Consider the following 25423-nt stretch of genomic DNA (forward strand, 5'->3'; position numbering starts at 1 on the left):
ATAAGTGCAATTGTGTGGTAGTTTGAGCATTCTTTGGCATTTCCTTTCTTTGGGATTGGGATGAAAACTGATCTTTTCCAGTCCTGTGGCCACTGCTGAGTTTTCCAAATTTGCTGATATATAGGCTGTATTTGAAAGTCTCCTAAGCCAAGTAAGACCTCAAATAAGAATACTGAAAACACAACTGAAACAAGCAAAGAGGCAGAAACTAAAGACAGTAAATTTTTTTTGAAAATTGATTCTTTATTTGTATCTTCTTAGATGCAAGATAAACTTCTTTGGGGGCAAATACATACAGTTAAGAAAATTCCAGGGTTTCTAGCCCAAGACAGAGTCTGCCAGTGGGTGTGCCCAAGGAATTGTCTGCCGAAAATATCATAAGACCAAGCGATTCCCAAATGTAACAGATGGTTTAGTTTTCTGGTTAAGCTAATTTTTTTTTTTTTTTTTTTTGGACAGCAAGCCCCTTTGTCGGGACTCAGTAACGTGGGTCACTGGGTGGGAAAACAAGCAGGGGGCTGGCGGTGTGTTTTTACCTTGATCTAATCATCACAAGTATCTAGTTTCGGTTTTGTTAAGATTCCAGGTCAAGATGAACTACGTTAGCAAACGGTGCGCCTAGAAAGGCCAGAAGCCTATTACAGATGTGGATGGCCACGCCCCCGCAGGAACCTCCCAGCTCCCGCCCCTGCGCGTGTCCGCAGAGTCAGGAACAATAAAGTTGAGCGTGTTCAAATGGGTCCTTGTCCTCCAGGGCCTCTTGGACAAGCCTGTAAAATAAGACTCTGAAAAACTCCCCTCTGCTCTCAAATCTCCTTCTTGTTCTCTGTGATTCTTTCCCCTTTACTCGCGCTACAAAAGTCTTGAAGGGAACGGCGTGGGCTAGGGCAGTTGGGGCGCATTTCCGTGGGCAGCTGGCCCGGCAATCGCCGTGGGCAGCCTAGGGGAGGCCCCCGGTTCACGTGAAGCCCGTGCAGCAACAGCCGAGGCAGCTACGATGAAGCCCAGGCCCGCGAGGTTCGTGGATAATAAACTGAAGCAGCGCGTCATCCAGGTGTGTATCCCGCACGGCCAGCCCTCAGAGTGGTCCGCGTTCGCTGCTCAGGAGCCCCAGAGGCCCTTTCTCGGCGCAGCTGGGAGAAGGGAGGAGGCTTTCAGTTCGGACTGACTTGCCGCCAGCGCCAGTCTGGATTCGAGCGTGTGGCTGTTGACGACTCCACTTCTTGGCGGGTGGTTCAAGCCCCTTCCTCCTCACTGTGCGGCCGAATTGCAAGGCGCAGCCCGAGACCATGAGGGTCTGCTCGGATCTGCCTGACGTCTGTGCAGATCCGTGAAGAGAGTGGAGATGGCGTTTGAGTTTAAAACTTCCTGTCTTGTGAAGTTGGGAAGGAAATATTTCTCGAAACCTTGTAGGGACGAATTGCTTTCGTTGTCATAAAGAATACGTTAAGTTCCTTTCTTAGGAAACTTGGAGTCAGGTTCGGACACCAGTAAGACAAGTACTCTGAATCTTACTTTATAACGGGCACTTTACCTGCCGGTTTTTTTTTTTTTTTTTTTCTTATTCATAATCGTCAGTGGAATGCATTGTGTTGTAAATGCCTTGGACATTTAGATTACTAAGCACTCAGTTAGAAGGAGGGAGAGAGACTTTAAGAGCTATATTCTCACCTTGTTTTTCTTTTACCCTTCCAGCTCCTGTGTCTGTTTTTTGAATCTGTTTCTTCCTGTCACTTTATATGTTGGAAGTGCCTTGAGCACCCGTGCTCTTATCTTCTCTTTATCTTCTATCTATGCACACTTCTAGGTGATCTCATCCAGTCTAGTACCTTTAAATATTATACATCCATTCATGACTTCAAAATTTATATTATAATCCAGCGCTGATTTTATCTTGAACTCCAGATTGATATATCCAGCTGCCTACTCAACATCTCCTCATGAGTATCTTATAGGATTTCAGCTTAGAGGATTGATCTTCTCCAAACTGTTCCTTTCTTTGCGTTGTTTATTTCAGTAAATGACATTGCACCATCCATGAATTGGTTAAAGGTTAAAGGTTTTTAAGGTTAAAACCTTAAAAATCATTCTGACTCTTGCTTTCTGTAACCAATTAATCAGTGACCTGTTTGGCTTTACCTTCAAAATATACTTCAAACCTAATCACTGGGGCTTCCCTGATAACTCAGTTGGTAAAGAATCTGACTGCAATGCAGGAGGCCCGGTTCGATTCCAGGGTTGGGGTGATCTGCTGGAGAAGGGATAGGCTACCCACTCCAGTATTCTCAGGCTTCCCTTGTTGCTCATCTGGTAAAGAATCTGCCTGCAATGCAGGAGACCTGGGTTCAATCCCTGGGTTGGGAAGATCCCCTGGAGAAGGGAAAGGCTACCCACTTCAGTATTCTGGCCTGAAGAATTCCGTGGACTACAGTCCATGGGATCGCAAAGAGTTGGACAGGACTGAGAGACAGTCACTTACTTTCTAACATCCTAGTCCAAACCACACTCCCTTTAGACTGTTGAAATACCTCCTAACTGATCTCACTGTTTCTGGTTTTGCTCAGTCTGTTCTACACAGAGCAGCCAGGGAGTTCATTTTAAAGGGAAAATGGGAGTGTGCCAGGGTCCCATTCAGAACCCTTCTGTGGACTTTCAGACATCCAGAGTAAAATCCATACTAAATAGCCCTATGTATTTTGGCCCCATCTACCTTTTTGTCCATTGCTTTTTTCCCCCTTTTGTAATCTCCCTTGATTGCACGGTCCTATCCACATGGACCTTCTCAGACTTCCTGGGCACAGGACTTTTGTTTTTGCAGTTTACTCACTTAATTGCTCTTTCTCTGAATGTTCGCAGTTTGCTGCTTCAGTTTATTCAGATCTCTGAGCAATGACTCCTAATGACTAAATCCAGTGGCCTCTTCTCAGTCTTTGCCATTCTTGTCCGCTCTGCAGCGTTTGACATTAGCAGTTTTCCCCTCTTGGTTTTACTTTGGTTCATTATAAAAAGTAGTAGGGGGACTTACCTGCTGGTCTGGTGGGCGAGACTCCATGCTCCCTTGCAGGCGACCTGGGTTTGAGCCCTGGTCGGGGAACTGGATCCCACATGCTCCAACGAAGACCAGCGATGCTGTGTGCCACAACTAAGACCTAGCACAGTCAAATAAATAGTAACTGAAAAAATAAGTGTAATAGGTGCTTACGGTTTAAAATAAATGGATCTGGAGGGTATAAAATGAGAAGAAAGAATTCTCTTCATCTCCACTTCACTTCTGAATGAGTAATCATGGAGAATTTCTCTTGTACCTGTTTTAAAATTTTGTATGCATATATGCACTTACAGATGTATATATTTTTTAAATCACATTCACAGGCTCATCCGCATTTCTTCTGCTTGTTTGTTTCATTTAGCGATATGTTTTGGACATCTTTCAAGTAATACACCTGCCTTCTTTTAGCTAGCACATTAATCTATTGCTATATAGCAGATTACTCTAAAACTTAGCTTATTAAAGTGGTTTTAGTCCTGTTGCTTTTTGATTTGCAGTGGGTTTGAGATGTATATGTGCAATTCAGGATTGACTGTGGTAAATGACAGCATGCTATAGGAGTCCAGAAAAGGGGACAATTAACTGAAACTGCAGCTTTGGACACCTAGTCTCTTGCCATTGGGGGCATTTATGCAGCAGCAGTTCTCATGTGTTAGGGTTCCTTGAGAAGAAATTGCTAAAAAAAAAAAAGAAAAGAAATTGCTGTATGAAGTGGGGAACCTAGACTAGATAATTAGCAAATATTGAAACTTGGGAGTTGATCAACAAACATTCTAGGTTTAAAATCTGGCCCTGTAACTTATGGGCTGGTAAGCAAGTAAATAAGCTTTTAAAGCTTCAGATCAGTGGAGAGGACTTTCCTTGTTCCTCAGTGGTCAAGAATCTGCCTGCCAATACAGAAGACATGGTTCCATCCCTGATCCAGGAAGACCCTACATGCCCCGGAGTAACTAAGCCGGTGTATCACAACTACTGAGTCTGTGCTCTGGAGCCTGGAGCCGCAAATACTGAGTGAAGCTTGCGCATCCTGGGGCCCCTGTTCTTCAGCAAGAGAAGCTACTGCAATGGGAAGCCCATGCAGCAACGAAGACCCAGCGCAGCCAATAAATAAATGCTTTTTGAAAAATAAATAGGGGGAGAGTAACATCTGCCTCATAGCATTGTGAGCACTAAAAGAGAGAATGTGTAAAAGGCCGCTAGAGCAGGTTTACCAGGCCCTTAGTTTCTTAGTAGTTTTTTTCATCTTGTTTCTAGGTCCCAAAGTCAGTCAGTGAAAGTTGCTCAGTCGTTTCCGACTCTTTATGACCCTGTGGACTATACAGTCCTTGGAATTGTCCAGGCCAGAATACTGGAGTGGGTAGCCCTTTCCTTCTCCAGGGGATCTTCTCAACCCAGGGATCGAACCCAGGTCTTCCGCATTGCAGGTGGATTCTTTACCAGCTGAGCCACCATGGAAGCCCAGGCCCCAGTACGTTTGTATTGTGTTGGCCAAAAAGTCCATTCAGGTTTTTTACTTTGGCTGACCCAATATTTTCATTCTTAAATAACCACAGTTATTTACTGGTGAAATTTGTGTGCCTTTGGGGCACGGCACAACTTACACTTTGTGATCAGATTGACACTGCTATTCATTTCCTGTTCCACTTTGATTTTTATTATAGCAAATGCTGGAAACCCAGTTTTGCAAAGATATGACATCATCAGAAGGTGCTTTAATATTGAAACCATGAATTGTCTCAGGCTAGTACAGTTGACCCTTGAGCAATATGAGGGTTGGGATGCCAACATCCCCTTCTCCCCCCAACCCAATTCATTTGAAAATCTGTGTATAGCTATGGTTGGCTTTTTATATTTGTGGTTCTATATTGACATATTCAACCAGCCCTGGATCACGTAGTACTGTAAAATGTATTTATTGAAAAAATCTGCTGTAAGTGGACTGGTGCAGTTCAAACCCATATTGTTTGAGGGTTACGTGTAGTTCCTGCAGATGGACAGATCAAATATTTTTGCGTTTCTTCGAGTTTAAAATATCCCTTAGTGCTCTTATGAGTTCATTGCTTTGTTGTGGTCTGTTTAGGAATCTAGGATATAATAAGCTCTCACCTACTGCCTTATAGCCATTCTGGTTATTGTTATTGCATTGCCATAGTGATTAATAATGTTAAATTCTTTGATTCTGACTTGGCGATTACCTGGTGATTTTTATTTATGTTTCTAGCATACTTTATTAATGAAGAGTTTACATTAAAGTATAATATGTTCGAATAGCTTGCTTAGTTGTTGATTACAATCACTGAGTTTGAATTATGGTGTTATGTTTATCATGTTTTCTGTTTTAGTACCTCACCAGTAACAGATGCGGCAAATATGTGGACACTGGAGTCTTAGCATCTGATTTACAAAGAATGTACAGGTAAATGTAGTCTCCAGATTTTTGCTTTTCTTTCCTACCATTTTATTTTTTAAGATTTATTTGTGTATTTATTTATATGACTGTGCTGGGTCTTCCTGCTGTGAGGCTTTCCTTTAGTGGCCGTCAGGAACTGCTCTCTAGTTATGGTACTTGGGATTCTCATTGCGGGGGCTTCTCTTGTTGCAGAGCATATGCTCTAGAGCATTTGGGCTCAGTAGTTGTTGCTCCTGGGCTCTAGAGCACAGGGTCAGTAGTTGAGGCGCATGGGCTTAGTTGTCCTGCAGCATGTGGGATCTTCCTGGGCCAGGAATCAAACCCATGTCACCTGCATTGGCAGGGGATTCTTTACCCCTGAGCTACCATGGAAGCCCCTTTCCAACCATTTTTAAAATTTCCATCCTGCCTAAATTTCCAATTGATACTTATAGCTGCTGGCTTTAGTTCAGCAATCCACAGGTTTAGAACTCAGTTCATTTATACAAGCATTTATCAAGCACTAGTTATATGCAAGGAGCTGCCCTTGTTATTAATGAAAATGGCTACTTCTTAGATTTCAGCATCTTACTCACGATGGTCAGTAGTATTACTTCTTTTCTTCACTAAAAAATGAAAACCATCAGGCGTGATCTCCTTCAGCTTCCTGACTATCTAAACATGTGTCACTCGTGTAGTCTTTGCACTAAAGATTAAATCCTTCTTTTGTGCCTCAATTCCAGGTCTTCTGATATCTTAACTCATTAACTATCCCTGCTTTGTATATTTGTGTCTCTGTTTTCTTCTCTCCCTTTGTCTGTATATTAGTTTGCTAAGGCTGCCATCAAAAAGCATCATAGACTAGGTGGCTTAAACAACAGAAATTGTATTCCTTAATGTTGTGGAGGCTACAGGTTCACAATCTAGGAGTTGTCAGGATTGGTTTATTTTTGAGGTCTCTTCCTGACCTGCAGATGGCTGTCTTCTCCCTGTGTCTCTACTTGGTCTTCCTTCTGTATCCTAATCTCTTATTCTTAAGAAGACACTGGTCATATTGGATTAGGGCCCACCCATATGACTTCATTTTACCTTAGTTACCTCTTTTATCTTTTGGCCATACTGCGTGCCATGTGGGATCTTATCCCCTGACCAGGGATCGAACCTATGCCCCCTGCATTGGCAGTGCAGAGTCTTAACCACTGGACCTCCAGAGAAGTCCCTTTAGTTACATCTTTTTTTTTTAATGTGTCTATTTATTTAAATTATTTTAATTTGAGGATAATTAGTTTACAATATTGTGATGGTTTTTTGCCATACATCAGCATGAATCCACCACAGGTATGCCTGTGTCCCTCCCATCCTGAACCCCCCTCCTACCTCCCTCCCTTCAGTTGCATCTTTAAAAGCCATATCTCCAAAAACAGGTACGTCCTGAGATACTGAGGATTAGGACTTAAACATTATGAATTTTAAAGGGACACAGTTCAGCTCCTAACACTGCCCTTTTGCCCCCCAAAATTCATGCCTTCATTGTTTGCAAGTATAGTCCCCACAGCCCCAGAAGTTCTTAACCAATTTCAGCATCAACTCTGAATCCAAAATCTCCTCTGAATATCATTTAACTCAAGTACAAATGTGACTTGGAGAAGGAGATGGTGACTCACTCCGGCATTCTTGCCTGGAGAATTCCATGGACAGAGGAACCTGGTGGGTTACAGTCCATGGAGTCGCAAAGAGTCGGACGTGACTGAGTAACTAATATGTATGCATGGGTGTGACTGGAGATATAGTTCCTCCTGAGGTAGAATTCCTATCCAGCTGTGAACTTGTGAAGTCAGACAACAACTTAACCTGTTTCCTAAATATGATGGGATAGGCATAGGATAAACATTCTCTTTCCAAAAGGAGAAATTGGGAAGGGGTCATGGTCTCAAGCAAGTCCGAAACCGGGCAAGGCAAAGTCACTCGACTTTAAGAGTAATTGTTTTTGACTCAGCGCTCTGTCCTCTGGACTCACTAGAATGACTGCCCTGCTATTTGGAGCCGAACGAGAGACGGTGCCTCTGCCTGGGCCTGAGCCCCCTGGGCGCGTGGTGTCAGTGGCAGCCCTGCCAACTTCGGAGCTTCCCTTGGAGCCACCTTGCCTTTTTTGTGAAGGGTAACACATGTTCACAGCTGCGTGGTTCTTTTGGCTTGTCTTACGGAATCCAAGAAGTCCAGTAGCCTTCCTTCATTTCATCCCTCCTCTGTCTTCTTCATTACAAGCTGGCAACTTTGCTGCGGCTATAACCCTATTTCTAGTCAGGGAAAATTAGAGTAGTAAAAATATAAACATAGAATTTGTTTGAAAATAAGTTTATGGTTAATGTAAGTATAGTGACATAATCATATATACATGTAATGTTATGTTCTCCATTTAGATTGAGCTTAATGGGAAAATACTGGTGGAGACCATGGTACTAAACTTCTTGTTATGTTTTTCAGTATAGACTATGGTCGAAGGAAAAGAAATGCCTTTAGGATTCAGGTGGAAAAAGGTGAGTCTTTTAGTGTTAGAACTAAATTATTAATGAAGTCATAGAATTGTTTTAGCTCATGGCATTTTTCTTTTTGTTTCAGTTTTTAGCATAATTAGTAGTGAGAAAGAACATAAAGATCTAGCAGACTTAGAAGATGAACATCTGGCCAAAAGAGCAAGACACGGTGAAGAGGATAATGAGTAAGGATTATGGAGTGGAGGGTTTTTCTAAAACATTAACCCAATCATGTTACATTCCTACCTGTAAAACTTCCAAGTGGGATAACTTGGCTCTTCATTGCCAATAAGTTCCTGCAGAATACTTACCAAACCTCTCCAGACTTATTTCAGACATGCTGAGTACTCCCTGTTCTTCAGAGAGGTTCAATTCTTTTTTTGTGCCTTTGTGTTGGTGGTTTTCTGTAGCTGGAGTGTTCATTTCCCCTTCCTGAACTTTCACTCAACCTTCAAGAGTCAGCCTTCAAAAGGTTATTTTCTTGCCTTTCAAGCCTTTTTGGACTCCTTTCTCAGCTTTTCCTTTACGATACTTGGTACAGCATTTCTGTCATGTGGCGTATGAGATTATTTGTGTTACTTACAGAACTTTCTAGTTAGCTTTGTTTTTCTCTGTCCTAATACAATGCCAGGTATATAAAAAGGTGTCAATTAGTTTTTTGTTTAAGAAGTAATATTAAAAAAAAAAGTAATATTGTTGACTCTTCTATGACTGTATTGCAGTATAATTGACGTACAATTAGTGGTACATTTTTAAAGTGTACAGTGTGTTGAGTTTTGACATACGTATATACTCATTAAACCATTATCCTAAGCAAGATACTAAGTGTATCCATCAACTTCACAAATTTTCTTGCACACATTCGCAGTTTATTTTTCCTTCCATTCCTATTCTGAGGTAGCCTTTGATTTGCTTTCTGTCACTATATGTTTATATTTTCTAGAATTTGTATAAGTGGAATTGCAGAGTATGCATTAATACTTTAAAAATGTAGATTCTTTCATTCAGGATAATGAGTTTGAGATTTATCAGTGTTGTGTGTATCAAAATGTCCTTTGCTTTTTATTGCTCTGTATGTATGTATGTATATACCACTATTTTTAAAAAATCTGCTTACATATTAACCAACAGTTGGGTTGTTTTCATTTTTTGATTTTTACAAATAAAGCTATTATGATCACTTATGTACTGGCATTTTTGTGGGGAGTGTTTTCATTTCTTAATACTGGATCCGGAATAGCTGAGTCATATGGTAACTGCATATTTAACTTTATAAGAGACTGCCAGACTCTTTTCCAGAATGTTTGTATCATTTTACCTTTGCATCAGCAGTATGTGAGAGTTCCTCTGTTACCATGTGAGAGTTCTACACATTACCGACATTTGGTATGATCAGGCTTTAACTTCAGATAGCCTGTAAAGGAAATGGCAACCCACTCCAGTATTCTTGCCTGGGGAATCCCAAGGACAGAGGAGCCTGGTGGGCTTCTGTCCATGGAGTCACAAAGAGTTGGACACGACTTTGTGACTAAGCAACAAAATGTATGTTAGCTGTGGGTTTTTTTAAAGGTGTTCTTTATCAGGTTGAGAAAGTTTCCTAACATTCCTAGTTTGCTGGAAGTTTTCATCGTGAATAGATATAACATTCGTCAAATGCTTTTTATGTGGATATTTAAGGGTTTTATTATTGGCCTTCTCCCTTTATTCTCTGAATCTGGTGAATTTTACTGATTTTTGAGTGGTAAACCATTCTTGCATTCCTGCCACAAACCCTACTTAGTCCTAATACATTATCTTTTTTATATATTTTGAAATTCTGTTTACTAATCTTTTTCTGTAGATGTTTACATCTGTATTCACATTGATCCAAATTTTTTCTTTCTTTTTTTGCTGTTTGTCAGGTTTTGGTATGAGTTCCAGCAGAATACTTATCTAACCTCTTCAGACTTTTATTATACTGGCCTTATAATATTAGTTGGAGAGTGTGTGGTTTTTTTTGGTCTCTAGTTTATGAAAAAGTTTGTATAATGTTACTGTTATTTTGTTCTGGAATGTTTCTTGAATTCATCCAGAATTCATCTGGGCCTGGAGTCTTTTTTTGTGGATAGGAGTTTGATAACATTTAATTTTGGTAGACATAGGTCTCATCCCCCCCCTTTTTTTTCTTAAATCAGCGTTGGTAAATTGTAGTTTTAAAAAAATTTGTTCATTTCACCTATTTTGGCATTGAAAATTTGTAGCATTTATTGACATAAAAGTTTTCCAGATACTCTTTTGTTTTCCTTTTATTAACTGTAGGATCTATGGGTGATAACTCCTTTTCGTTCTTTATAGCTGCTCCTTTTTCATTTCGCTTTACCGTAGTTCTTATAATTAGTTCCACATTTGTGGACATATAGTTGTTTCCATTTTTGCACTATTGTATATGTAATAAATAATCCTTTAGTGTATATATCTTTGTACAGATTTCTTTTTTAATGTTTGAAGTCCTAAAGTGGTATTTCTAGGATAAAAAAAATTTATATTTTTGAGATTTCTGGTACATATGGAGTTGCCATTGAAAAAAGTTGCCTTGGTTTGTATTCCCAACAGTTTTGTATAAAGAGTGCATTTCTCAACATGCTTGCAGTTCTAGTTTTATATACTATTATTTAATCCTTGCCAGTTTTATAGGCAAAAAGTTGATTGTGTTATTTTCACTTGTAATATTTCGATAACTAATTTTGTATTTTCTTTGTGAATTGCTTATTTATGTATTTTGTTTTTCATTTGAGATCTATTTGAGTTTTCCTTATTGTCAGAGCTCTTTGTGTAAAATAGTATCTCTTTTTAAATGTATTACAAATGCTCGTCACAGTTTGCCATTTACATTTTATTTTAATTAGAAACATTACATCTTTTAATTAGAAAAATTACATCTTTACTTAGTCATATCTTTCAATCTGTTCTTTTATGATTTATGCTAATATACTTAGACCTCTATCACAAGAGTATATAGAATAATTACCTATACTTTTTTCTTCTATCTGTGGTATTTCATTTAACTCTTTATAATTAATTTTGTGGAGCATGAAGTGTAGGGCAAAGCAATTTTTTTAAAGCTTTTATTTAATCATCTGATAAGCCAGTGTGTACGTGCTCAGTCGTGTCTGACTGTTTGCAACCCTATGGACTGTAACCTGCTAGGCTCCTCTGTCCATGGGGTTTCCCAGGCAAGAATACTGAAGTGGGTTGCCATGCCCTCCTCCAGGGGATCTTCCCAATCCAGGGATCCAGCCTGTGTCTCTTGTATCTTCTGCATTGGCAGGCAGATTCTTTACCACTGTGCCATCTGGAAATCCAATAAGCCAGTGAGGTAGACATCATTTATAATCTCCATTTTATAGATAAGGAAGCTCAGGTTACAAAGCTAGTATCTCGTGAAGATGGATTTTTTTTTTTTAAAGCTGTATTTTGAATCCACATTTCTCTGATTCCAAAGCCTGGATTCTTTACCACCATAGTATTGTGCCTCACTATATTTTCTTGTTTTGGGTAGTATTTTTTTTAGGATGTGGGAGAAAATCATTTACATTTTTTTCTTCTTTTTACTGAGGTATGCTGAAAGCTATTCTGATGATTCAAGTATGGAAGATTACCCAGACCCACAGGTAAGCCAGATATTTAATGAACCAATGACCTTTGATTTTTAGAAAATCATTTTGAATCCTCCTCAGAAAAGATCAGTACGGAATAGAGTAAGAGACTTTGAAGCTCTTCATCAGTAAATAATTGAATATTTCTGTGTGGCGCATTGAACTCGTGGGTTGGCCATCCTTCTAGTATTTGTGTGTATAGCCTGTTACACAGGGGAAAGAAGGGAAGAGAATGGCCAGAAAAGTCATGATGATATGGTTATATTTGATCTAGTTGAATTGATAGGATAGTAATTGCCTACCAGCTCATTTTTATACTTCTGTGTTTTAGAAACAACCTTTCTTACTTGGTTTTACTTGCCAATTATAAATTTGTACATTAACTTGGAATGGAGGGGGTACATCTTTTTGAATAGTAAATGTTTGTGAAGTATTGTGAGCACCTGCATTTTCTGACTGTAATTGTTTTGGGAAAAGATAGTGAGAAGAAAATATAGAAAACTTCTTAATACAGGTAATCAAACTTTCATGAGTGCCTATTGAGTGACTTATGCTAAAATCATGTTTCTGCCAGTCAGCAAATCATATGAACAGTTCCCTGCTCTCCTTATATCGGAAAGGAAATCCCGATCCTGTTTCAAGTACTCCTGAGATGGAACAAAAAGAAACCATTACTTCATCACCACGGATAACTTCCAGAACAGGCTCCGTTCCTTCAAAGACTCCTGACGGAGGTTCTGAAGGAGGATGGTTTATTGACAAAACCCCGGGTGGAAAGAAGGACAGTTTTTTCTCGAATCTATCAGATGAGAAGTGTAATGATAAGAAGCTGGTCTCTGAGATAGAGGTATTTTTTATGGTGGGATTTTAGCCTCATGTAGTTGGAATACATTACACCCTTTTCACTGAATGTAATACCAAGTAGATTCTTGTGTTTTGTAAAAGGCTTAGAAACTTGAGATAGAATTTGCTCACTTCCCACTATGGTCATCATTTTCATCCTTGTCCAGGCTTCTACTCTTTCTTCCTTTAACTTTTGAAATAACCTTCAGCTGCTTCTGTGTTTGATCCCCTAGTTTATTATACACACAGAGATATCTTTTTTACAAGTTAAGTCTGATGATTGTCATTCTTTTATTAAAAACCCTCCAGTGGCTTCATTCAGTCTTCAGTCAGAGATCTTGCAGTTGGCAGCCCCGTCTGACTTGGCTCCCTGCTGTCTCTTTAATCCTACCTCCTGTTCCCCTCCTCTCCCACCTCCCAGTTTGGCCTCAGCTACAACTGGGCTTCTTGCTGTTTCTAGAATATGCCGACCCTTCTCTCATTTGGGACAGTCACACTTGTACTTTGTTTGGAGCATCTTTCCCGAAATTCCTGTGGCTTACTCTATCATTTCTTCTTTTAATTTTTAAATCGATTCTTATTCTTGGCTGCGCTGTGCAGCATGTGAGATCTTAGTTCCCCCACCAGGGATCAATCAAACTGTGCCCCTCTGTTGGGAGTTCGGAGTCATCACCACTGGACCACCAGGGAAGTCCCTCCATCATTTCTTCACATCTTGTTTCACTTGTGATCTTCCCAGAGAGGTCTTCCCGGACATGTAAAATAGCACATTGTTGGATATTCTGTTTCCTAACCCTACTTTTTCAAGTACTTAAAAAAAAAAAATCACTATATTTTAAGTATTTAAAATGACTCTTTGTGTAATTGTTTTTGGGTCGTTGTATAAGAATGGCAACTCCAAGAGAGGAGGGACTTTGTTTAATAATGTGTCCCTGGCCAAAATATGTGAAGTTGTTAGTTTGTGAATTAGTGCCTGATAAACTTACTGAGTTGTTTTTATTAGTGAAAGTTAAGTAACTACCTCTGGTGTGCATCACAGAAAATTGATGATTGTAGACAGAAGGGAGGGTAGCTGCTAAAATATCTGTGTGGTTTATTTTTAGTTTCGGATGATGCTTTGAGGGATCCAACATAAATAGATATACTATGAAAATGGATAAAATAAATAGACACTTAAAATTTTTTTATTAACTTAGAAAAAATTTATTTAGCTGCTCTGGGTCTTAGTTACAGCATGCAAACTCAGTTGTAGCATGTGGGATCTAGTTTCCTGATCAGGGATCAAACCCAAGCCTCCTGTATTGGGAGCAAGGAGTCTCAGCCATTGGATAACCAGGGAAGTCCCTTTTTTTATCTTTTTAAATTGGAATATACCATATATAAAGAAAAGTAAAGCTTGATGGACTATTGCAAAATGTGCACATCGGATATCATTCTTACCTGATTCTTTTAATGCCTGGCAGAGAGGAGGTTTAAGGTAATCTGTCTCCCAAGTAGAGTGGCTACTTGTGCTCCTGATCTCGCTCTCTGGTGTGGGAAATGTTAGCTACCTGTGCCTGTTGAGCCACTGAAGTGTGGCTAGTGCTAATGAGGAACTGAATTTTTAATTTAAATGTAAAAACTATCAGTTTAGTAGTTAGAAAACGTCTACATATATTTTAAATAACTTGGGTATGTGAATATACTTTTTCAGCTGTAGATTTTATAAAATATAAACACATCAAGTATTTCCCGTGAAAATTTTTTGTCTGAATTAAGATGTGCAGGAGATAAAAGTATCCACTGGACTTTGACTACTTATTGTAAAAACAATGTAAAATGTTTTATTAATAATTCTTAAACTGACTATATGTTGATACTGTTTTGAATATATTTGGTTAAATAAAATAGATTATTATTTTCTTACAAAATACTTTCACTTCTTTTTTTTTCCTGTTTTTAAATGTGGCTACTAGAATATTTGGGCTTCCCTGTTGGTGCAGTGGTTAAGAATATGTCTTCCAATGCAGGAGACTCGGGTTCAATCCCTTGGTCGGGAAGGTCCCCTGGAGTAGGAAATGACAACCCACTCCAGTATTCTTGCCCAGCAAATCCCATGGACAGAGGAGCCTGGTGGGCTACAGCCCATGGGGTCACAAAAGAGTCTTAGCAACTAAACAATGACAGCTAGAATATTTAAACTCCCACATGTGGGTGGTATTATGTTTCTCTCGGGTGATGCCATTCTAAGTGGTTTTCAGGCACCAAGCTGTTTGATTTGGCAAGCCTCTCCCCTCTGCTTTTGAATTATTAATAGTAAATAGATTTTCCAAATCTATTTACTTTGTCTTTAAAGATTATTATTGTTGGCACGGTCAAGAACAAAGCTTGACTTTCATGTTGAATTATGTGGCTGTCAGAGTAGCTTTCTAGTCATATTTAATTTAGTGATTGATCAAACATCAGATGAATACCAACTACGTAAAAGGCCCAGTGAGAAATAAAAGATGAGTGCTATTATCTTAACTCCAGAAGCACACAACTCAGTGAGGAAGAAATAACATAGACAGGTGAGCCACTCATTTATAAGCAGATTGTATAGGCTCTACCACAGTTGCAAATTCAGTGTTATGAGAGTGTGAAGAAGAGGTTAATTCTAACTAGAAGAATCTGGAAAGGAGGTTTTTCAGGTGTTAGGAAGTAAACTGAGCATTAATGTTGTGGAAAGGGACATCCCCAGCAGAGGTCACCCTTAAGCTAAAATGTTGGGAATAGCTAACGGGTGAAAGTACCAGGGCTGGAATGTATTTTTATTTATTTATTTTTTTAGTAATCCCCCCCCCCCCCCCCCCCCGCCTTTTTTTAAATGGCCTAATTTCAGGCATGACACATTTAATTTTTTTTTCCAGAATTCAAAAGATTCTTCTCTTCTGGAGAGTAACAAAAAAAGGAAAGGCAAGCTAAACAGCAAAGGAGGCAAAAAGAAGAGAGAAGATCTCCAGGAAGTAGATGGGGAAATAGAAGCTATCCTGCAGAAGAAAGGTGAGATGGAAGTCTTGTGGGTGGCGATGGCTGTATTCACTCTGAGCGAGACATCGTGATTCCAGGCTCCTTGGCCTGGGAAACCCCCTATGTGTAGAGACATTTACTAGAAAATATTTCAGTATCTAATGGACCTTTGTTTATGTAAAGATTATTCAGTATAGTTCTGAGTCACTACTGAATCACTAATCTTTTCACCTCCTCCTTTTTTGTTTACCAGCTAAAGCCAAGGGGCTAGAATTACAGATCTCCAGTGTGAAGTTCGAAGACGTTGGCGGCAATGATACAACATTAAAAGTTAGTTCAGATTCAGAATTTCTACCTCAGATGGGTGTATTGCCAATCAGGTATTCAAATGAAGCCTTCCTCTTTGTATCTGATAGGAACTGAGTATAGAAAAGGAAGCCAGGAAGGTGAGAAGGGCAAGCCTGACTTGTCCCCTTCAGGGTCACGAGGGATGCAAGAAACGTATCTTCAGTTTTCTCACCGTTTCAGTTACAGTGTGCATAAGATACTTGCTTTATCAGGAGTAGCACTTTAACAGTTGTAATGGTTGGTGTTTTTTTGTGTTTACTCTGTTTCAGTTACTATGCTAGTTACTATCCATTCTTTCTGCAAAGTAGGTATTATTACCCTTTGGAAATGGAAGCTTAGAGAGGGGTTATTGCTAATGCCTCGTGACAGTTACCAAAACGGGATTCAAACTCAGCTGTAAGTCTAAAGCCTGTCTACTGCATGTTGCTGCTCCAAAGAACAGGTCCTTTCATTCCACATTGATTCATCCTCTTTGGGGCTGTGAAGAACATCATTCCTGTTTATTCCTACAGGAGGTCTGCAAGATGCTTATACACATGCGTCACCCAGAGGTGTACCACCACCTGGGCGTCATACCCCCACGTGGAGTTCTTCTTCATGGACCACCAGGCTGTGGGAAGACATTACTTGCTCATGCGATTGCTGGGGTGAGGTTTACTGATGTTTGTTTGCTTTTGTTCTTTGGTTGTTATTTGTTTTTATTTTTTCTCATTGGTCAACTTGAAGTAGACTTGGCGTATTCTCAGGAGGACTGATCCCTTCTTCCTTCTTTTCATGCTTCTGTTTGTGAGATGCTATTTTTTTTTTTAATGTATCCAATTACATGGCATGAATTGGGTGGGAAGCCAAATAATATAAAGAGCCCATTTTTTTAACCGTAGTTCTTGTTTTAGTTCTAGTTCTTACCATTGTTTTAGTTCTTGTTTTTAGTCACTGTTCTTTCCCTTTAAGAGTGGTTTTTCAAGAGCAATAAAATAAAACTGGAGGATCATATTTTACATAGAACCAGATTTATTCAGAATTTCCATCCAGAGTCATGTTTTTATCCTTTCTTGTGTAAAAATGTCCTTTCTAAAATGGTGATAATACCTGGAGAAGGAAATGGCAACCCATTCCAGTATTCTTGCCTGGAAAAGTCCATGGACAGAGGAGCCTGGCGGGCTGAAGTCCATGGGATTACATGACTGAGCATGTGTGCACGAGGGTGGAGGGAGATGGGTTGGTAGCAATAAAGTGGTAGAACTAGAAAAATAAAATGGTGATTAGCAATAGATACTCAGTTGGCAAAATAAAAAGTAAGCAATTTTAATTTTAGCCCCATCAGGTTTCTGGGAAACTGTAAAATGCAAAATGTCCAAGTAAGTTTAGTTTGAAGAGCAGCACACTATGTCAGTCATTAATAGATAGTGTGCTTTGAAAGAAAGTTGTTTTTATAGGAGAAATTGATTGATTCGCCTCATTTATTCATTTGTTAAATCTTTTTTGTGACTAGTGCATGCCATACATTGAGATATAGTGATACATACAAGAAACTCAGTTTTTATCTAAGGGATTTTTCGATAATATGTGAGATACATTAAACTGTCTTTCACACAAATACATGTTGCTTCGTGGTTATGCTTACACTGAGTGGGAGGCGGAAGAAGCGCAGAATGCTATGTGGTGTGTTGCTGGTTTGTTGATTTTACCCATGTTAAGAATGAGGGTTAAAGAGAATATCGTTGAAGAAGTGACATTTCAAGATAGTCAGAAGAATAGTAGGGTTGCCAGTTTTATTGGTGGGACAGTGGTAGTTTCTCTTCCTTTAAGAGTCTGCCTCTGACTTGTCACTGGCTGTTTCTCTGGGTTTCTTCCATGGGAGACGCGCCAGTGGGTGTGTGGGAAGTGGCTGTGTCACAATCCCTGCTGTTTCATACCCAGCAGATAAATAACATGATTTTGTGTTGGCTCAGCTCTAAGTAAGGGCAAATAGATTTCTTAAGATTCAAGACCCTTTATTCAGAAGAGATAATAACAGTTTTATGATATCTGTAAAGTAAAAATAAGTAGAAGGTATTCAGTCAATGTGTTTGGATAAAATTTCAGATTTTTAAGTAATGTTTTTCATTGGAACAGTACAAAAAGATATGACGTTCCTCAGAAAATTGGTCATTTAAAAAATGTAATTTTGAGAGAGGGACTAAGTAAAGAAAAAGTAGGTAAGTGAAACTTTGACAATTTAGTCATTTTATGATATATTTGTACCTAGGAACTTGATCTTCCAATTCTGAAAGTAGCTGCTACGGAGATTGTATCCGGAGTGTCTGGAGAATCCGAACAGAAGCTAAGAGAACTATTTGAACAAGCTGTGGTGAGTCAGCTAATGACTCTTAATGTCAGGTTGTCAGATCATATAAGGCTATATGGAAGTTCTTGTTCTCTTTAAGGTTGGTATTTGTTAACATATTCACTGGCCATTCTTTTCTAAACATGGTAATTTGTTCCTCATGATGACTAAATGTTTAAAGTAGATTAATTGATAGATTGTTGGGTAAAATAATCTGTTTAATCTGAAAATACCATAATTGGTGAGAAGTTTTGACTGTCATACCCAATAGCAATATGCTGAGAATAGATTATCTTTGTGATTTTTTTTTTTTTACTTTCACTTTCCTCAACTTAGGTTTGCCCAGACAACCTGTAAGCAGTGTGAACATTTTTAACATTTAAGGCTTATTTATAAAAGCAACCATAGAATTTCCAGCATAAACTCTTCTCTATTTGCAAAACTGAAGCTGTGAAAAGATGATTCTATTATCAGAAAAATTACAGATTGGGTTTTATTCTGATTATAACTCATTAAAATTTGGCTGCTTAAGAACTTCTGAGGAAGATGACATTTGTATTCTGTTGAAGTTTTATCTTCAGTAAAGTGTTATGGTTAAATGTACTTTCAAGTTAGAAACAGAGGTTCAAATCCTTAGGCCACCACATACTAATTGTGTAATCTTGGGCAAGAGATTTAACCACTCTAACCCTGAGTTTCCTTCCTAGCAAATAATACTGATCAAATCTCATGGGGTTGTTGATTGTATTAAAGGGTTCATGTAAATTTTTAATGTAGTGTCTAACACACAGCAAAAGCCGTGTAAATACTGGCTATGACACCATGCTCATTTGAGTAATCACTAGTTATCACTGTGGTTAAGAAGTAAAAAATACTGATAAGTTTAATTTTACGTTGTCATCATATGTATCCCAAATACATTGGGACTGGTGAACATGGCCAGTGCATCTGAAATGCAAAGCCGAGAAGACAGAGTATATTTTACCAGTACTTGAAAATGTTTTTTTAAATAGTAAGAAAGTAGCAAAATTTGTTACCTAGTCCAAGCTCTGTATTGCTTGCTGTGGCAGGTCAATAAATTGTTAACAAGTAGTTGGGGCAAGGAATAGTGACTTTATTTGGAAAGGCAGCAGACCGAGAAGATAGACTAGTGTACCCTAAACCATCCTCCCTGGGTTAGAATATAGGTTTCTTTTATTTCAAAAAGGAGAGGGGGTAAAGTCCTGGTTCCAGTCAGACTCCAGAGGGAATGTGTTCCATTTCTTCCTTCCTGTGGTCATTCACAGGTGGGTCTGGTCAGGATGTTTCCTGTGAGCTAAACATAGACTGGCGTTATAAAAGCTGTGGACACATATGGAAGATGCAGTGGAGGGTGGAAAGGGTACTATGCAGAGCAAAGCTACATTCTTTAAGGTATTACCTGTTTTCCAAAATCCAAAATGAGCTTGATTTCTTTGTTAATTGGCATACAGCAGAAAGACAGGTAACTACATATGTGTTTATGGTGAAGACAAATGATGAATGAGGATAAAAGAGACAAAGGGCAAAATTAGCCATTAGTTTTGTGTTTATCTAGCTCTCTCTGAACCAGTGCTATGCTGGTATGATGTGTAACAGCCAGTACTTAATAAACATGTGGTCTAGCACCCCTCTTTTCCAGTCTCCCCATTTCCTGGTGAAAGTCAGTACAATAAGATACATGTAAACTGCTTTCTTTAGGGTAGTTCTTTTGGTGAATGGTCTCTGAAATTTAAGATTGAAAAAAACATATATACTTAACCACACCAGTATAGGGAATCAGTCAGTCAGTTCGGTTCAGTCGCTCAGTCGTGTCCTACTCTTTGTGACCCCATGAACTGCAGCACGCCAGGCCTCCCTGTCCATCACCAACTCCTGGAGTTTACTCAAACTCATGTCCATTGAGTCGGGGATGCTATCCAACCATCTCATCCTCTTTTGTCCCCTTCTCCTCCTGCCCCCAATCCCTCCCAGCATCAGGGTCTTTTCCAAAGAGTCAACTCTTCGCATGAGGTGGCCAAAGTATTGGAGTTTCAGCTTCAGCATCAGTCCTTCCAATGAACACCCAGGACTGATCTTCAGGATGGACTGGTTAGATCTCTTTGCAGTCCAAGGGACTCTAAAGAGTCTTCTCCAACACCACAGTTAAATGCATCAATTCTTCGGCACTCAGCTTTCATCACAGTCCAACTCTCACATCCATACATGGCCACTGGAAAAACCATAGCCTTGACTAGATGGACCTTTGTTGGCAAAGTAACGTCTCTGCTTTTTAATATGCTATCTATACATTTACATTTATGATTTTTTTTGTGTGATATTCTTATTTCTAGTCAAATGCACCATGTATCCTCTTTATTGATGAAATTGATGCTATTACCCCCAAAAGAGAAATTGCTTCAAAAGATATGGAGCGAAGAATTGTAGCCCAGCTCCTAACCTGCATGGACGGTGAGTTTGAAACAGTGAATTCACTTTGAGATAATGTTTTTATTTTTAATACTGTAAGATGTGACGATATGAAATATTTAAGTAGCATAAAACTTAGAGTACAAAACAAATCTTTTTCTTTTCATAAAAAATTATATCATTAATTTTTGGAGTATATCTTACGGTTTTATTTTTAATGCATTTTCACACGTATATAAATACACTAAAATCTTGTGTTGCTTTTTCCAATACTCTGCACCATACACACTATTCTATACTCTTTGTATCCTAATAGTATCTTGGAGATGTTTCCATTTTTTGAAATATTTATTTTTAATTGATTGGTTTACAATATTGGTTTGATTTCTGTCATACATCATGATGAATTAATCATAGGTGTACATGTGTCCCCTCCCTCCCACCTTCTGCCCAAATGTTACCATTTTAATCCATTTATATCTACCTGTTTTTAATTGCTGCTTGGTATCCTTTAGGATAAATTCATTATATTGTACTTAGGTATTTCCATTTTGATGGATATTCAAGTTGTTTGATTTTTCTTTACAGTGAACTGTAAGGGATATCCTTAAATGGGTCTTTTTGGTACACAAATTTTTCTAAGATGAGGTAATGGTTAAAGATTATACATTTAAAATTGTTATAAGAAATGGCAAATTGCCTTCCAACCAGTACTATACGAGAGTCACCCTTCCTCCAGATTTTTCACAACACTGAATTGTTTTAGTTTATGACAATCTGAGGGATGAAAAGTGGTATGTTTGTTGTTACTTGCATTTCCCTGATGAGTATTGATGTAGATCATCTTTTCATATTTTTTGGCTTTTCTTTCCAAAATCCCTTTTTTCATCTTTTTCCCATTGATTGAATTTTTAAAAATTTTAGTGAATACTGTATTTTAATATATTATAGAAACAAATCCTTTGTTAAATATACTGCAGTTCCTTCCTATCTGTAACTTGTTTTCCAGTTTTGTTTAATGGTTGTTGGACATAAATTTGGAGGAAAGAAATGAGCACAAGTAGAACTTGTGAAACTAAATCTTACCTGCTGGAAAATAGCATATGTTTTGTGTACATAAGAAAATTTGAAATAGTATGTAATTTGCATTTCTTGTGATGGTAGGTTGTAGGTTGTTTATTCTGCTGTTTTATTCTTATGTAAAATTTTCTTGCAATGTCTTAAGGCCTATGTTCTGACCTTTTTTTTTTTTCATTTATTGACCATTTTTTAAAATTTATTTTTTAATTAAAGGATAACTGCTTTACAGAATTTTGTTTTCTGTCAGACCCCAATGAATTACCATATTTTATTGAAGCTAATTTGTTATCATAAGATACACCATCATTTTATGTACATCTGAGAAGGAAAAAGACATAACACCAATCAGAATATGACATAATGCTTATCACATTGATAGTATAAGCATTCTGATTTCAGAGATATTAAAATGTGAAAAAAATGACTATAGTGATTAAGCAGACTACTTATTACTAGAACATTACTGAAAGCTCATTGAAGTTTTTGGTGTGTCTCTGTGTGTGTTTTAAGGTTTTCTTTTTTAAACCAGAATAGGGAAAACAGTAGACAATTCAATTTACATAGTCAACCTATTACTGAACTGAACTTGGATCCAGTTGTATGACGCCCAGCAAAGCCAATTTAATGACACTGGGTTGTGATGAAAGAAAGTACAGTGTTTATTGGAGGGCGCCAGGCAAGAAGAATAGGTAGCAAATGCTTGAAAGACCCCAATCCCTGATGCTGTTCGGCTAGGGTTTTTAAAGGCAGCATTAGAGGTGAGGGTTTCAGGGTGCATGAGATCAGCTCTTGGGACATTTTTCTGACTGGTTGGTAGCATGGTGATGTTTCGGGAATCTTAATCATCAGCCGGTCTGGGGTCTCTGTGCTTGTGGTCAGTGTGTAGTCACTGTGCTCCATTGGGTAGAGGGTCTTAGTTTCTACCAAACAACTCAGAGATCCCTGCAGATTGTTATCTATATATCCCTTCCTGTGACTCCCTTGTGCTAATTGTTAGCTGCTTGAGTTCACTTTTTAGAACTCTGGAGGACCAGGCAAGAAGCAGAGGACCTGGAGGGGCTTGTACCTGGGAGAGCCCTGCAGAATCTTGCTTGGTCTCAGTCCTGCCTTTCCTTTGATACTGCTCAGTGCTGAGGGGGACAAGACGGGAGATAAAGTTTTGGATAGAGATGTCAATCATAAATTCTGCAGAGGATCTCAGTTTGGGGGGCTTGTTTGTTTTTGTCTCCCCAAATAACCTGTGACATGTAGTCATTTTTCTTCCTACAGTTTGAGAATTTTGTAAAAACCTTATTCATAGTTTATAAAACTGAAATTGTAGTAAGTTGAAACTCTTAAGTAACATAATTGAGACCACTTTAAAAAAAATTCTAATTTCACCTAATTTTAATAACGAAACTCAGACATAATTTTAATTACTAAGACCTGTGAAGGATGTTAAAAATATCATTTGTTTATGAGAAAACTGATACACAGAGAGCTGAGGGCCAGATGCAGACTGAGTCATTGGCAAAGTATCGACTAGAATCCAGATATTTATTTACACATATACAATTAATGACGTACCCACGAATGCTTTATTTGTGAGAGCTGTTACCCAAGAAACATGTTAACCAGTTTTTTAATTAACTCTGTGTAAAAAGAACTGAAGCTTCATTTTTTTAAATAATCAGAAATTCATTCTTTTGGCTAATATAACTTTAGTTTAAAATGATCAAATCCTCTAGAAGAGGGAGAAAAGGAATGACGTTTGTCTTATAGTGGGTGGCCAATCCTAGCTGAGGTCTGATTTTTATCTTTCTAGAAGCTTTTGAAGCAACCTTTATGTGGCTAAGTATTGATTTCCTGGGGAAGGATTTTTTTCGTTTCTGAAGATTTAACAGATTTCCATGATTGTTCTTTTTGAGTTTTGTTACTAACCCTTGCTGTGTTCAGAACTCATCACCAAGACTGTATTGTCTGAGCAACATGATCTAGAAGGAAGCTGTCTGCCACCCTTGGTCATTGTTTGCAGCTCTGAGAATGGAAGCACCCCTGAGTCAGTGGGGGAGCAGCTTTGGCTCTGTACCAGCATTAGTGCAGAGAAGGTTCAGTGTAAGAACATCTCTCTGTGACTGCAAGTTTGTAACTCATGGTGCTACCTCAATTACGGGCTGTCACCTTGTCACCTATAAAATATAATAGTTCTGCTTGTCCACAGATCTCCTTTTGTAGCATGACTCTCTTTTTTTAGCTGACTCCTTTTCTTCAGTTTTCAGAAAGTATTAAAGAGCTTTCCTGTCTCACTTAAAGATATACCTTATGCGTATTTTCTTTATCCAAAGAGTAATAACTGCCAACTTTTTTTTTTCTAAATGTTTCTAATTTGGTTCTGTTCTGTAATCCCACCCGTGTAGTTGTCTCTCTGCCTCTGCCATTCACTGAAACTAATCCCAGAAAGGTCGTTGACGATTACCATTGGCCGCATCTTTGGGTGTGCTTTTAGCCCTCCCCCTCTGAACCCACCTCTTACAGTTGTTAACTGGTGGAAGGGACTGTACCTAGTCTAGTGCTTGGCCCAGGACAAGCACCCAGTGAGTGTTAGCAGTGGGAGCATTTGATACTGTGATTACCTTGTCCTTGTAGTTGTCAGCACACTTGACTTGATAACACTCTCTGTCCTCTTGTTCTCTGATAGCTCTCTACCACTTTCTCTTGCTTGCCTCCTTTTCCCCATCCTTTAAAGAAAGATATTCCATAAGGTTTTACACTTGATCTTCTTTTCTTCTTGCCCTCTACCTACTTCCAGCTATCTCCTGATCAGCTCATCTTTGGAAAATTTTCAAATTACATCTCTAACCTTCATTTCTGATAAACTTCCAACCCATGTTCACCGCTGCCTGCTAGATATTTGCAGGTGACTGTCCTACGTCCCTCATGCTCACTGGGTCCACTGGCTTCCCCTGTGGCCCTTTGTACTGTCTGACCCCCCTTCTGTATTCCACATTTAAGCTAACAGCTTCTAAACTGAGTTGTCTTTGTCTCTTCCTTCTCCTCCCCCTTCACATTGACTCATTTGTGTAGTGCTTTTGATTTCATCTACAACTTGGACCTTAAATTGGGATTTTCTTTTTTTATTTCCTATGTGCCTGCTTTCACTCATCTTTTACTTGATTATTGTATTCAAATTACAGCAAACTCTTGCATTTATTCCTCTTTACTCCATTCAAAATTATTAGCGTTATCTTTTCAAAGCACCAATCTTAACAGAAAAAGCTTTCGTGGCTTCTGTTGGCAAAAGAATGTCCTGTGAACTTCCCGTGACTTGACTGTTAGAGGACCTCGTTAGCCATTACCTGCATGTTGTGGGGGCGCAGGGTTGGTATGTAAACCTCAGTCTCTCTGTTAGTCCACTCTGGTTCAGTTGTGAGAAATAATACTTGTGAAAGACACGCTTTAGGCCCTGTGTTCCATTCATTAATAAAAATCTGTATCTAGATTAAGCCAGAGCAACTGGAGACTGTATTGTATTCCCCCATCTCAGTGCCGTGAGTGTGTTTGAGACACATACTACTGTGTCTTGCCCAGACTTCCTGATGGTGGGCCACTCACCCTGTCTAAACTTGACATACCTGTTTGTACCTCTGTGCTTTCAGTCATTCTCTTTCTTCCGTGTAGAATTTCATTCGCCTATATCTGCTTAAAAATAGCCTATTCACCCTTTAAGCCTTTCTGGAATGTTGCCTGCTCCCTAAGTTCTCCCTGATTCCTCAGTCTGAGTTCATAATATCTTCCATTGTATTACTGCAGTGCTCTGTTTATACT

The 25423-nt window shown here is 38.8% G+C and overlaps 1 protein-coding gene and 1 long non-coding RNA gene across 8 annotated transcripts in view; one reads left to right on the forward strand and one right to left on the reverse strand.

Moving 5' to 3' along the window:
• The first annotated feature begins 944 nt into the window (after window positions 1–944).
• NVL (nuclear VCP like) overlaps window positions 945–25423 on the forward strand; it is a 113331-nt gene continuing 88852 nt past the window's right edge. For 2 of the 7 annotated variants that reach the window (XR_011490395.1, XM_020879474.2), the window contains exons 1-11: window positions 945–1054; window positions 5392–5465; window positions 7923–7975; window positions 8058–8157; window positions 11568–11622; window positions 12182–12454; window positions 15339–15471; window positions 15692–15768; window positions 16299–16433; window positions 18035–18136; window positions 20464–20581. Coding sequence is in view for 2 of the 7 variants with exons in the window: in XM_020879474.2 (XP_020735133.2) it covers window positions 998–1054; window positions 5392–5465; window positions 7923–7975; window positions 8058–8157; window positions 11568–11622; window positions 12182–12454; window positions 15339–15471; window positions 15692–15768; window positions 16299–16433; window positions 18035–18136; window positions 20464–20581 (1177 nt within the window). In the remaining 5 variants the exon portion in view is untranslated. Of the gene's footprint in view, window positions 1055–5391; window positions 5466–7922; window positions 7976–8057; window positions 8158–8984; window positions 8989–11567; window positions 11623–12181; window positions 12455–15338; window positions 15472–15691; window positions 15769–16298; window positions 16434–18034; window positions 18137–20463; window positions 20582–25423 lie in introns of those variants that run through there. The other 5 variants (XR_011490396.1, XM_020879476.2, XR_011490397.1 and 2 more) reach the window with 4 other exon arrangements.
• LOC110128618 (uncharacterized) lies at window positions 19217–25408 on the reverse strand. Its single transcript, XR_002311234.2, has 4 exons — window positions 25231–25408; window positions 24232–24336; window positions 19533–19599; window positions 19217–19427 (listed from the first exon to the last, which is right to left on the reverse strand). It is a non-coding gene; the product is annotated as an uncharacterized lncRNA (long non-coding RNA).

This window comes from Odocoileus virginianus, chromosome 11 (assembly GCF_023699985.2).
Source record: "Odocoileus virginianus isolate 20LAN1187 ecotype Illinois chromosome 11, Ovbor_1.2, whole genome shotgun sequence".
In the NCBI taxonomy this organism is placed as follows: domain Eukaryota; kingdom Metazoa; phylum Chordata; class Mammalia; order Artiodactyla; family Cervidae; genus Odocoileus; species Odocoileus virginianus.